At 36.6% G+C, this 14,080-nt stretch overlaps 1 protein-coding gene across 1 annotated transcript in view; it reads left to right on the forward strand.

Moving 5' to 3' along the window:
• USP37 (ubiquitin specific peptidase 37) overlaps nucleotides 1-14,080 on the forward strand; it is a 90,356-nt gene that overhangs the window by 52,135 nt on the left and 24,141 nt on the right. Inside the window, exons 14-19 of the mRNA XM_060152119.1 lie at nucleotides 4,842-4,959; nucleotides 6,243-6,322; nucleotides 7,747-7,911; nucleotides 9,557-9,622; nucleotides 12,390-12,531; nucleotides 13,368-13,623. Of these exons, the coding sequence (XP_060008102.1) occupies nucleotides 4,842-4,959; nucleotides 6,243-6,322; nucleotides 7,747-7,911; nucleotides 9,557-9,622; nucleotides 12,390-12,531; nucleotides 13,368-13,623 (827 nt within the window). The remainder of the gene's footprint in view (nucleotides 1-4,841; nucleotides 4,960-6,242; nucleotides 6,323-7,746; nucleotides 7,912-9,556; nucleotides 9,623-12,389; nucleotides 12,532-13,367; nucleotides 13,624-14,080) is intronic.

The raw sequence follows: 14,080 nt of genomic DNA on the forward strand, positions 1-14,080 counted from the left end.
CTTTTTTAAATTAACTTTTATTAGAGTATAGTTGATATACAGTGTTTTGTTAGTTTCTGCCATACAGCAGAGTGTATCAGTTATACATATACATACATCCACTCTCTTTTGATTCTATTCCCATATAGGTCATTACAGAGTATTGAGTAGAGTTCCCTGTGCTATATAGTAGGTTCTTACTAGTTATCTGTTTTATATAGTAGTGTGTATATGTAAATCCCAGTCTCCCAACTTATCCCCCCCACTTTTCCCCCTTGGTTACCATAAGTTTGTTTTCTGCATATGTGACACTATTTCTGTTTTGTAAATAGCTTCATTTGTACCATATTTTTCAGATTCCACATATAAGCAATATCATATGATATTTGTCTTTTTCTGTCTGACTTATTTCACTCAATATGACAGTCTCTAGGTGCATCCATGTTGCTGCAAATGGCATTATTTCATTCTTTTTTATGGCTGAGTAATATTCCATTGTATACATGTGCCACATCTTCTTTATCTGTGCTTCCGTCGATGGACGTTTAGGTTCCTTCCATGTCCTGGCTATTTTAAATAGTGCTGGCAGACAGATTCTTAACAGCTGTGCCACCAGGGAAGTCCTTCTTGCTTTTTAAAAAAAATGCCAGGGCTTCCCTGGTGGCGCAGTGGCTAAGAGTCTGCCTGCGATGCAGGGGATGCAGGTTCGTGCCCCGGTCCGGGAAGATCCCACATGCCGTGGATCGGCTGGGCCCGTGAGCCATGGCCGCTGAGCCTGCACGTCCGGAGCCTGTGCTCCGCAATGGGAGAGGCCACAACAGTGAGAGGCCCGCGTACAACAAATAAATAAATAAAATTTAAAAATGCCAGGATCCTGGTACCTCACAGCCTTTTCACTTACTGTTTCTCTTTCCCCATATTATCACATAGCTAGTGCCCTCCCTTCTCCATATCTTTATGTAAAAATCACTTGCTCAGTGAGGCATTTTCTTGCTACCATATCTAAAATTCCAGCCATCTACTCTCATCTTTTGCTTCCCTCTTCTATACTTTCTTTTTCTTCTTTAACACTTACCTAGCATACTATATATTTTACTTATGTATGTATCTTTATTGTATCTCTTCTCCAGTATAATGAAAGCTTCATGAGGGGACATATTTTTGTCTTGGTTTGTTCTCTGCTACAACCCCAGTGCCAAGAACAGTTTCAGCATATAGGAGACATATTCAGTGATGCATAACAAATTGTCCCAAACTTAGCAGCTTAAAACAACATCCACTTAACTCAGTTCTGTAGGTCAGAAGTCTAGGCAGGGTATGGCTGAGTTCTTTGCTCAGGTATCAGAAAGCTGAAATCAAGGTGTTGGCTGGAGTCCCCTTCTAAGCTAATTAAGGTTGTGAGCAGAATTTAGTTCCTTTCAGTTGTAGTACTAAGGTCCCCATTTTTTTGTTAGCTGTTGACTGGGGCAACTCATTTCCTAAAGGTTGCCTATTGTTTCTTGCCATGTGGCCTCTATAGGAAGTTCACAACAGTGCTATTTGCTTTCTTCAGGCCAGCAGTACATGTCTCTGACTTCTAATCTGTGACTTCCTCTGTTTGAGACCTCTAGACCCAGATTTAAAGAGTTCATGTAATAAGGCCTCAACCATTCAGATAATCTCCTTTTTGATGAACTCTACAGTTAAGATTAATAACATTAATTATATCTGCAAAATCCCTTTTGCCATGTAAAGTAACATCATCATGGGCGTGATAGCTCATCATAATCACAGTCCTCCCACACTCAAAGGGGATAGAATTATACAAGGAAGGGCAAGGGTCATCTTAGAATTCTGCCTAGGAGAGAGGCACTCAATAAATGTTTATTTAATGAAGAACAGATGTATTCTTACAGTCCCTAGTCTTCAACTGTTGCAATAGAGAACTGGGACAGGAAAATGAATATTACTAAAAATGCTGATAATGCAGACAAAATGAAAAACAGTCAACTAAAACTAAGTAAAAGAAATAAGTTGGCTTCCAGGTAAATTGAATATGATGTTTTGATCTCTGAGCCCATTTTCTGAAATTCTATAAAATGTATCCAATGACCAAACAATTCTGCTACCGAACAGAGCTGCCTACACGTTTACTGAGAACACATAGTATTTTCAATTTGACACATTGTTCATTTAGTCAAAAACTGGAAATAGTCCAGATGTCCATCAATATGGAAAAATTGTGGCATGCTCATACAGCTTAATACTAGGCAACAATGAAAAATGGGCTATAGCCATTTGCAACAAGCATGGTTGAATCTTATAATCATGTTGAACAAAAGAAGCTAGTTAAAAGAAAACATTCTGTATGGTTCCATTTATGTAAGGTTCAGAAAAGGTAAAACTCAACTATTTTTTAAAAAATTTTTTATTGAAGTATAGTTATTTACAGTATCATGTAACTTTCAGGTATATAGCATAGTGATTCAGTTATATGTGTATATTCTTTTACAGATTCTTTTTCCTTATAGATTATTACATAATATTGGGTATAGTTCCCTGTGCTATATAGTAGGTCCTTGTTGGTTATCTATTTTATACATAGTAGTGTGTATATGTTAATCCCAGCCTCCTAATTTATCCCTCCCCCCACACCCCTTTCCCCTTTGGTAACCATAAGTTTTTTTTTGTGTCTGTGAGTCTTTCTGTTTTGGAAATAAATTCATTTGTATCTTTTTTGTTCTTCTAGATTCCACATATAAGTGATATCATATGATATTTGTTTTTGTCTGGCTTACTTCACTTGGTATGATTAAACCTAGGTCCATCCACATTGCTGCAAATGGCATTATTTCTTTTTTTAATGGCTGAGTAGTATTCCATTGTATAGATATCTAACATCTTTATTTATTCATTTGCCAGGGGACACTTAGGTTGCTTCCATGTCTTGGGTATTGTAAATAGTGCTGCAGTGAACAGTGGGGTACATGTATCTTTTCGAATTATGGTTTTCTCTGGATATATGGCCAGGAGTGGGATCACAAGATCACATGATAGCCCTATTTTTAGTTTTTTAAGGAACCTGCATACTGTTCTGCATACTGGCTGCAGCAGTTTACATTCCCACAAATAGTGTAGGAGGGTTCCTGTTTCTCCACACCCCCTGCAGCATTTATTATTCATAGACTTTTTGATGATGGCCATTCTGACCAGTGTGAGGTGATACCTCATTGTAGTTTTGATTTGCATTTCTCTGATAATTAGCGATGTTGAGCATCTTTTCATGTGCCTTTTGGCCATCTTTGTGTCTTCTTTGGAGAAATGTCTGTTTAGGTCTTCTGCCCATTTTTTGATTGTTTGTTTTTTTGATATTGAGCTGTATGAGCTGTTTGTATATTTTTTTTACTGAAGTATAGTTATTTTACAGTGTTGTGTTAATTTCTGCTGTACAGCAAAGTGATTCAGTTATACATATATACATTTTTTTATATTCTTTTTCATTATGGTTTATCATAGGATATTGACTGTAGTCCCCTGTGCTGTAGACAGTGGGACCTTGTTTATCCATTCTATATATAGTAGCTTACATCTGCTAACCCCAACCTCCCACACTATCCTTCCCCCCAACCCCCTCCCCCTTGGCAACCACCAGTCTGTTATCTATGTCCGTGATTCATAGATAGGTTCATTTGTGTCATATTTTAGATTCCACATGTAAGTGATATCATATGGTATTTGTCTTTCTCTTTCTGACTTACTTCACTTAGTATGATAATCTTTAGTTGCATCCGTGTTGCTGCAAATAGGATTATTTCGTTCTTTTTTTATGGCTGACAATTCCATTTTTTAGAATGTGTTTGAGCCTGTATGACTATCAGTCTAAAGCAAGTAGAGGGACTTCCCTGGTGGTCCAGTGGGTAAGACTCTGCACTCCCAGTGCAGGGGGCCCAGGTTCGATCCCAGGTTGGGGAACTAGATCCCACATGCATGCTGCAACTAAGAGTTGACATGCCGCAATGAAGATCCTGTGTGCTGCAACTAAGACTGGGCACAGCCAAAATAAATAAAATTTTTTAAAATAAATAAATTAAATAAATAAAGCAAGTAGATATAGGAAGGGGTTAACATACTCAAAAAACAGGGTGACCACAAATCAAAAACACAATAGATTCACAAAAATCAAAAAGAAGAAAACACAAGCATAAAATAAAAGGAAATTATCAAGCCACAAAAAAGAAAAAGAAAGGAACAAAGAACAAACAGAATCAACTGGAAAATAAGGCTTAAAATGGCAATATATACATATCTATCAACAATTACCTTAAATGTCAATGGACTACATGCTCCAATCAAAAGACGTAGAGTGGCAGATTGGATAAAAAACCAAAACTCAACTGTTGTGTTGGAAGTCAGGATAATAGTTATCTTTTGGAAGTAAGAAAGGGATAGTGATTGGGAAGAGGCATGTGAGGGGACTTATAGGGAGTTCATAGTGTTCTATTTCTTGAGTTGAGTGGTGATTACATGTGTGTGTTAACTGATAATCCATCAAGCTATACAACTTTGGTTCACTTTTCTATATATATATTATACTTTAGTGTTTTAAAGTTTGGGGGTTTTTTGGAAAGTATAAAAATTTTAAATTTAGCATTTTAAGAAAGTACTTAAACACTTTCAATTGATGTTTTACCTGTATGGATTTAATAAGGGTTAAAGTAAGCATGAGAAAAGTTTTAAATGTTTATTTCTCATGCCTAGTCATGGTCTCTCAGTACCTGATAAGTTCAGTGGGGGAGCAGTGTTTCTGAAGTATATTTGTATTTATTTTGTATTGCACAGTTAGGCTTCTAAATTCTTATATTTGTCTTCTTTTATTTTTACAGATGTGGAGAGATTATTCCCAAAAGAGAACAGTTTAATGACCTCTCCATTGACCTTCCTCGAAGGAAAAAGCCACTCCCTCCTCGTTCAATTCAAGATTCCCTTGATCTTTTCTTTAGGGTAAATAATATCTTTTGGTATTTCCACATAACTAAATTTTATATATCATAGATAATTGTATTTGAAGTTGGTTTCTTTAAGGCAGAGTTTTGACAAAATAGTTGCAGGGGAAACAAATGAGAAATATTTATAAATAGTATTTTTTAGGAGCTTGGTAAATATGGTTGTTAACTGATTGTAGATGAAAATTAATTGCTCAAGTAGATTATACATCTAACTCAACAGCAAGTGTTTTAGACAACCTTAGAAGCATTTGTTTGTAAACAAATAATATGAAGTGACATATGCTAAAATTGGGTAATGTGAGTCAAAATTGGAGACACTATTCTAAGTTAGTATACTAAGATCTGAGAAATGAAAAAAATACTTTTTGCTTCTCCTTAGGTTATATGTACCATGTTAGAAACAGAAAGGACAAGTCATGTTTATTCAGAGCTATAGATAAATGTTTGCATTTATGTTATACTGTTACAGATACTCAGAAAGTTTCTGGGGCATAATTGGACATGTTGTGTAGCAGTCCTTATAATTGATGGCAGTTTGCCATCTGTATAATAGTGGTTCTTGTTTTGTTGTAGCAAATGGGCAGGGTTGTCATCCTAAGATTTAAAAAAAAAAAAAGACCTCTGTTCTTGAAATGATGAATATTCAGCTCCACCCAAGGATAAATATTCTGCTTTTCTTTTTGTTTTAGTCATTCCTTATAATTCCTGTTATTATCGTAGAATTTGAAGCTTTTCCTGTGTATCTTTACCCCCATTTTTTAAGGATTTCTTGTTTCAGTTTTCTCTAGGTAATGATATCCACCCCAAACTTTGGTCCTTTTAGAGCAGTTGTTCTTAGTGGGCTGTCACCAGAAGATTGAGTTCCATTATAAGAAAGGGGTAGAGTTACACCTAACAGACCAGGAACTCCGCCTAACCTGAAGGTGATCTTATCTCTGCTATGGCCAAATGTTAAAATCTGGATATACTCTTGGCAGTGGTTCTTGTGTATCCATGGGGAAAAGGTTGAGAATCTGCTACTATAGTTTAGTTACTGTCATAAATTGAGATGTTTCCTTGGTAAAAAAAGGAAATTAGGAATTCTGAAACAGGGCATGATATTATAACTATATTTTGAGGATTAGGTCTTAATTTAGTAAGGCTTATGATTCTAGACACAAAATTTAAACTGGTCGGAGTTGTCATTCCACTGAACTAGTATGACTAGAGAAATTAGCATTTAATGGGGCAGTGCTAATTCAACTTTATACTTTATTTTTCCCTCTTGTCTTTTTATAGGCAGAAGAACTTGAGTATTCCTGTGAGAAGTGTGGTGGGAAATGTGCTCTTGTCAGGCACAAATTTAACAGGCTACCCAGGTAAAATTAATTGGCTCTTCAATTTTTCTTCTTTAAAGTACTTACAAATATTACTGAATAAGTGAGGCTTATCAGATGGATTGGTAAAGAAGGTCAGCAAAGCTGAGATATGAAGAGGGTAGAGAATGGAAAGCTACAATTCTCTTGTATAAGAAAGGAAGAAGATTTGGAAAGTTGAAGAAGAGAAGGAACCTGAGAGTCCCAAGGAGATGGCAACAAGAGAACGAGGCTGATGAGACTTTGGAATAATGATGGGGACTTACTAGAAAATTTTTAATTCAGTAATGTGTAACACTCAATTATAATTTGTTGTGCATGTACATTTTATAGAACTTTTTTTTTTTTTTTTTTTTTTTTTTGGGTACGTGGGCCTCTCACTGTTGTGGCCTCTCCCGTTGTGGAGCACAGGCTCCGGACGCGCAGGCTCAGCGGCCATGGCTCACGGGCACAGCTGCTCCGCGGCATGTGGGATCCTCCCAGACCGGGGCACGAACCTGTGTCCCCTGCATCGGCAGGCGGACTCTCAACCACTGTGCCACCAGGGAAGCCCATATAGAACTTTTTTATAAGTGGAGAAAACTTTTTATTTCTCTCTTACCTTTCTCTAGAGAATGTGCTACTGAAATAAGAATAGTTCTTGTCAAAAGTCATCTTAAAAAAATTAATTTTCACCATCAAACATAAGGGCTGTTTAACACTTTATTTATTTTAATAAATTTATTTATTTTTGACTGTGTTGGGTCTTCGTTGCTGTGTGCAGGCTTTCTCTAGTTGCAGTGAGCAGGTTTCTCATTGCGGTGGCTTCTCTTGTTGCGGAGCACGGGCTCTAGGTGTGCAGGCTTCAGTAGTTGTGGCTCGTGGACTCTAGAGCACAGGCTTATTAGTTGTGGCACATGGGCTTAGTTGCTCCGCGGCATGTGGGATATTCCCAGACCAGGGCTCGAACCCATGTCCCCTGCATTAGCAGGCGGATTCTTAACCACTACGCCACCAGGGAAGTCCTGTTTAACACTTTAAATTACCATTTGTCGTTATATAACATCCATTTTTTGGTAAACTATATAACATTGAAATAAATAATTTAGGGATTTGATCTATTATCAATACCAATATTCTAAAATTAGTTTTCTTGTCTGATGTGTTTTGATTTTTTTTCTAGGAACATTATTTTACTGAGACCTCCCAATTAATAATTAATATCTACCCAATGCCTGTGTTTTATTTTTATTCTTAGTACCTAGCACAATGCCTAGCACATGGCAAGTATTCAGTAAATGTTCTTTGACAGATCTTTAGTTCAGCCTAATGTAGTCTTTAAATCAAAAGCTGTCTAACATGGTTAGTTACAGTGATCTCTTCTTACCTGTAAGAGAGCTACCTCTATTATGTACAAACTAATAATGTTATCATCTCCTGTTTTTCAGGATCCTCATTCTTCATTTGAAACGATATAGCTTCAATGTTGCTCTCTCACTTAACAACAAGATTGGGCAGCAAGTCATCATTCCAAGATACCTGACCCTCTCATCTCATTGCACTGAAAATACAAAACCACCCTTCAACCTTGGTTGGAGTGCACAAATGGCAATGTAAGTCCTTGAGAATTTCTTTCCCTTTTGAAGTAGAAAGGCTTTTAGTATCTGATCAAAAGAATGACTGAACTACATAACATGACTCCAGGTAAAATCAGACCAAGAAGGAGATTTTTATTTTGCTTTATTTTGGGACTTTGTGCTAAGTTTTACCTGATTTAAGTAATTGAATAAAATGCTTAAACAAAAACTTTCAACATATATTAATTGCCTTTCATAATAAATTACCTTTTCCGGGAGTGCTTCTTACTCTTTTAGATCACTAGAAGATAGTTTGATACATTTGGGGAATATAAACCAAATTTGCATGATCGTAAGAGTCACTTGAACACTAAAAATACTGATTCCTGTGTTTGTTCCTTAGGAGTTCTGTTTCAGCAAATCTGATATAGGGCTGGGGAATCAATATTTTTAACAAATGCCTCTGCTGACTCTGGAGTATGCAAACTTGAGAAACAGTACATTAAATATTATGCTGGGACCCCCAAAATAGATTGTGTCTTCATAAATGTATTATTACCAGTTTGAGCAAAGAACTTCAATGGCTCCTCGAAATTTTTCCTTGAGAAAAGAAGTAACTTTTACATTCTATTTTGCGTCATCATGAATGCCAGGAAAACCTTAAGACTTCTCTAAATGTTGCTCTTTCTTCTGCGTACTTGCATTACTTTGGAGCCATATATTGTAGTTCTTTTTTATACTTGAACACTAGTTTGGTATAATCATAAAGTTCTAGAGCTTTAGAGGTGAAAGGGATTTTAGAGATTTTTGTCTTTCTTAATTTTACAGAGGAGATCCAAGGAAATTAAGTGATTTTCTTAAGCTCATACAGTTAGTAACTGGAAGAGCCAGGTCTCTTCATTGACATGGAATAATAGACATTACAGAAAGCAAATGAACATTTGCTAACATGAATTAATGAAGTTTTGTAAAAATTATTCCCCTTGGATTAATAATTGAAATATATTCTACATCATGTACGTTTACACTAAAGGCCTCAATAAGTCAATAACAACATTTTCCCAGAGAATCAGTGTTTCTGGATTTTTCTCTTATGGCCTTTCATTAGAATAGATGTTTTTGCTTGGTGGAAACTGCCCTCTACTGGTGGAGCTAGTATTCTTTCTGGCAGTACTTTCAAACCATTAGCCAAGGCTGTTTAATGATCACAGGCCCGAAACCAGGCTCTCTGACTCGGTGATATGATAGCTTTAAGATTTTGAACAAATTCCTTGACCTGTCTGTAGGGAAAATAACAGGGTAGTTGTGAACTTTAAATGAGGTAATACACAAGAGTTCTTACTACAGTGCCTGACATCTAGTAAGTCCTCAATAAATGAGAGCTATTGTTATTTTATTGCTTAAAAGAACTGAGACAAAGAGAATTTCCCAAGTTGTTCTCTTTATATTGTATTTGACTTCGTTTTCAATGTTGTTTATTTAGATCATTAGATAAGGAAGAGCCTAGAGAAAGTATTTTGTTTTCTCTTTTGGCCTCTATTGTTAGTTTAAAAGTAGTATAATTGTTTGCTTTTCAAGAGGATATATAAGGGACTATAATACAGAATAATTCATTTAATAAGTTAAATATATTTTTAGTAATAGTAATTGTATACATATATATTTTCTAATTTTCTGATAGTTCTAGACCATTGAAAGCCTCTCAAATGGTGAATTCCTGCATCACCAGCCCTTCTACACCTTCAAAGTGAGTTATATTTCTTGTGTACCCAAAATTTGTATTTTTAAGGATTTGGCTTACCCTGATTTCCAAGATTATCCCCTCCCCTTTTCTTATTGTTTCTCTTTTTGCATGATAATTGCTCTGCATTACTGTACTTTGGAATTTTCCTGAATATGCTTTAAACTGTAATTTAGTGAGTATCAAGTTTTTAACACTGAATCAAGTTCAGATGGTCCTCTCAAAATTTTGTTTTAAAACTTCTTAAATCATCTGTTGTATGTAATATTTTCATCCTACAACTCTAGAAATTGACTAATGATGAGGGATTTTAAGGATTGAAGGGTTAAAATAACCCCTACTGGTATAGAAAGCACCATTCTTCAAATATACACATGGAGATCCCAAAATATCTTTTCACCTGTTGCTAGCCAGTGTGGGACTTCTTGTCTTAGACACTGAGCTGGAGCTATTCTGAAAGGGGACAGGAAGACAAATACACTTAGAATGTAGCTATTCTACAAATGTTTTTTGCTTAAGACCAAAAGTTTCTCCAAGAAGGAAACAAATACCTTTTTTTTTAATATACCTCCTCTGTGATTTGACTAGAACCACAGTTCCTGATTAGACATTTCTAAATGACTTCGTTGTCATTTGTCTTTAAAATTAGTTTTTCTAAAAATTTGATGTCCCAAAGTACTTTTAGAAAAGAGACACTTTTGTTGTTTAAGGGCTTTTGGGGGGCTTATATAACCATAAAATGACATTTGGGAATTGCTATTTTCTTTTCCTCCTGTTAATTATTTTTCAGTGCAATTAAAACCAGATGACTAACTGACTAGAAATCTGAAATGGTACCGATATGAATACTCTTGCCCGTTCTCAAGATACAAATGAGCAATACCACTTGGCTGCTTAGAAAGTGAGCAAGTGATGCATTTACAGGATGAATATTTTTCCTTACTACAGGCAAGCTGCCTTCTGTGAATATAGTAACTATTAATGGAATGCACTCTTTATGTACCAAATCACTATAGCTTCAAGAAAGAGATGGTTTCATTGGGCATCATTATACTTGGCATGGTCAATCTGTTCTCCAGGGTCTTACTGCTATGAGAATTTGAGAGTTGGTCAATAAAGGATGATTAGGCCCTAGAAGACCTGTCATGCCGATCAAACTTAAAAGAGGCTGAGCTATGAACCAGAATATGATTGGTTCTTCTATAATGTCCTTTGTCACATTTGACCCTGGTATATTAGTAGCCAGGTGTCACCCTCCTTCAGCAAAGTATTTACATGGATAAATAAATCAATATGTTCAGTTTTGCTTGGTGAGCATGAAATCAGAAATGAAGAATTAAGATGGCTAATTGGCTATTTCTAAGTTATATTAACCCTTTTTGAACACATATTGGGAGGCTATTCAAGTGTTCAGACTGAAGTGCAGTGATATCCTGGCTGCTCTCAGCCAAAGACTATGGTTGGGTTTATCACTGACCACTTGCCTCTTTTCTTTGATCTACGTTGCTACGCAATCCTCCTGATTTCCATTGTGGCCTCTTATTTCTTGGTGCCATCATTCTACATGTTTATTTACAGTTTTCACATTTAGATTATTGCATTTTCCAATTTCCATTTTACATTTTTTTTTAGTACAGCGTATGAATTTATGTTAACCTTCATCAAAGAAAATTTGTGCTTTTTGACCTTTACCACTTTTTCCTTTAGTTTATTTTCAGCTCACTTAGAAGACAACACAGTAACACCTTACTTATCTGGTATCATTGAAGAATAATATTTGATATTCCAAATAAATGAATTTTTATAAAACTGAAGCTTGTCCTTATAAACATTGCCTTTTTAATTTTAATCTTTAAAATGTTTTAACCATTTTAGATGGTTATATCTCTGTAAGCTTACAGAATTCCTTATATTAAATAAAATATACTGCAGATAATTTAAATATATTGTAATTACTTAAAATTGGCATTGTAAATATCAGTTATTACATGTGTTTTAATATGATAATGCCCTCAGAGGCTCTTAATTCTTATAAGACAGTTTACCTTTACATTAAATTACTTTATAGTTCTTTATTGCCCTTTTTGTGGTTATTCTCTCTCATTTCTTAGCTCTCATTTCTTGATGAACTTGCTACATTATTTTGTACACTATTTCCTGGGGAAATAGGGTCCCTGCCTGAAGAGTAAAGTTCATGGGCTTTGAAACTGCTGCCTTCCTCAGAGGCGTTTTTTTTTGTTTTGTTTTGTTTTGTTTTGTTTGCTTTTAAGTTCCTGTGTTCTAGAAGGTAGAGGTTGCCAGAAGTTGGACCTACATATAAATGGATAAGTGGAATGTTACTGTTAATTTCAAAGTACATGGATCATAATTTAAAAGAGCAAAAATTAGTCCTCATGCACTCTCTTGTCAAAAATGTATTCATTGCTATGTCTGCATGCATTCAGTAAAGTACTTGCTTTATAAAGCCAGTAACAAACTTCTTTGGAGTTGATCATTAAAAGAAAAAAGGCACAAAGTGATTGGTTTACTGATAATATATAATAGCGTAAGAGTTGTCTGATTTTCAAAGCATGGCTCTTTTGGAGTAGGGCAAAGGTAATTCTTAAATATACCTCCTTTCATATATCTTTTTTTCTCTGTTAAATCATTCTCCATAATGGAAAAGCTTTTTGTTTTAATTGATATTTATACTTCAAAAAAATGACAAGGACAAATGTTTATTTGTCAGACTTACATAGGGTTTTTTTGTTTGTTCGTTTTTCTTAAATTACAGGAATTTCACCTTCAAATCCAAGAACTCCTTGGCTTTATGCCTTGATTCAGACAGTGAAGATGAGCTTAAACGCTCTGTGGCCCTTAGCCAGAGACTTTGTGAAATGTCAGGCAGTGAACAGCAGCAGGAAGACCTGGAAAAGGTAAGTAATTTCTCACCAAAATATCTGACTGTCCAAACAAATGCCTTTCATAACCAGCATCAGCAAACTTAATAAATACACAGGATGGATCATTTCTTGTGAATGAGGATTTTTCAGATGTACTCTTAGCACCTTTCAGTATGCAGTATGATATTATTAACTGTAGTCACCATACTGTACATTATATCCCTGTGACTTATTTATTTTATAACTGGAAGTTTATACCTTTTTGCCCCTTCACCCATTTCACTCACTCCCTAGCCCCCACCTCTGGTAACAACCAATGTGTTCTCTGTATCTGTGAGCTTAGTTTTTTTGTTTGTTTGTTTTTTAGATTCCACATGTAAGTGAGATCATACATTATTTGTCTTTGTGTAACTTATTTCCCTCAGGGTCCTTCAGTGATGTCACAAATGGCAAGATTTCTTTCTTCCTTCCTTCCTTCCTTCCCTCCCTCCCTCCCTCCGTCCGTTCCTTCCTTGTTGCTGTGCGTGGGCTTTCTTTAGTTTCAGCCAGGAGGGGCTACTCTGTTGCGGTGCGCAGGCTTCTCATTGCGGTGGCTTCTCTTGTTGCGGAGCACGGGGCTCTAGGCGCGCGGGCTTCAGTAGTTGTGGCGCATGGGCTCTAGAGCGCAGGCTCAGTACTTGTGTTGCACAGGCTTAGTTGATCTGCAGCATGTGGGATCTCCCCAGACCAGGGCTCGAACCCGTGTCCCCTGCGTTGGCAGGTGGATTCTTAACCACTGTGCCACCAGGGGAGTCTCTATCACTTTAAACTCCAAGATTGCTATATTTGTAGGCATTCTGGTTTCTTCTAAAAGCAGCTCTATTCTTCAGGATTCAAAATCTTGCAGACTAGAACCTGGTAAGTCTGAATTGGAAAACTCAGGATTTGACGGAATGAGTGAAGAAGAGCTTCTAGCAGCTGTTTTAGAGATAAGTAAAAGAGAAGCTTCACCACCTCTCAGTCATGAAGATGATGATAAACCAACCAGCAGCCCTGATACCGGATTTGCAGAAGATGATATTCAAGAAATGTCTGAAAATCCAGACCCTGTGGAAACTGAGAAGCCAAAAACAGTCACAGAGCCCGGTAGGTTTAATGAAAATAAACATCTGTTAAACAGGCACAGCTGTGTTCCAAAGCTTTATAGTAACAAATGACTTCTACATAATGGGAGGTGAGATGGATCTGAATAACAGAGCTAATAATATTTTTGTGCTTTTTTTTTTCTAACAGTTTAAAAAAATGAGAAGCAAATATTGTGAGTTAGTATCCAGAGGCTAGTGGTAAAGTATGCCATGTCCCTTTAGGTGTACATCAAAAGAAAAGTTAGTATTCTTGTGCATTTAAAAAATGTTTGTGTCAGGGCTTCCCTGGTGGCGCAGTGGTTGAGAGTCCGCCTGCCGATGCAGGGGACACGGGTTCGTGCCCCGGTCCAGGAAGATCCCACATGCCGCGGAGCGGCTGGCCCCGTGAGCCACGGCCGCTGCTGGGCCCGTGAGCCATGGCCGCTGAGCCTGCGCGTCCGAAGCCTGTGCTCCGCAAC

This window comes from Lagenorhynchus albirostris, chromosome 6 (assembly GCF_949774975.1).
Source record: "Lagenorhynchus albirostris chromosome 6, mLagAlb1.1, whole genome shotgun sequence".
NCBI classification, from domain to species: Eukaryota; Metazoa; Chordata; class Mammalia; order Artiodactyla; family Delphinidae; genus Lagenorhynchus; species Lagenorhynchus albirostris.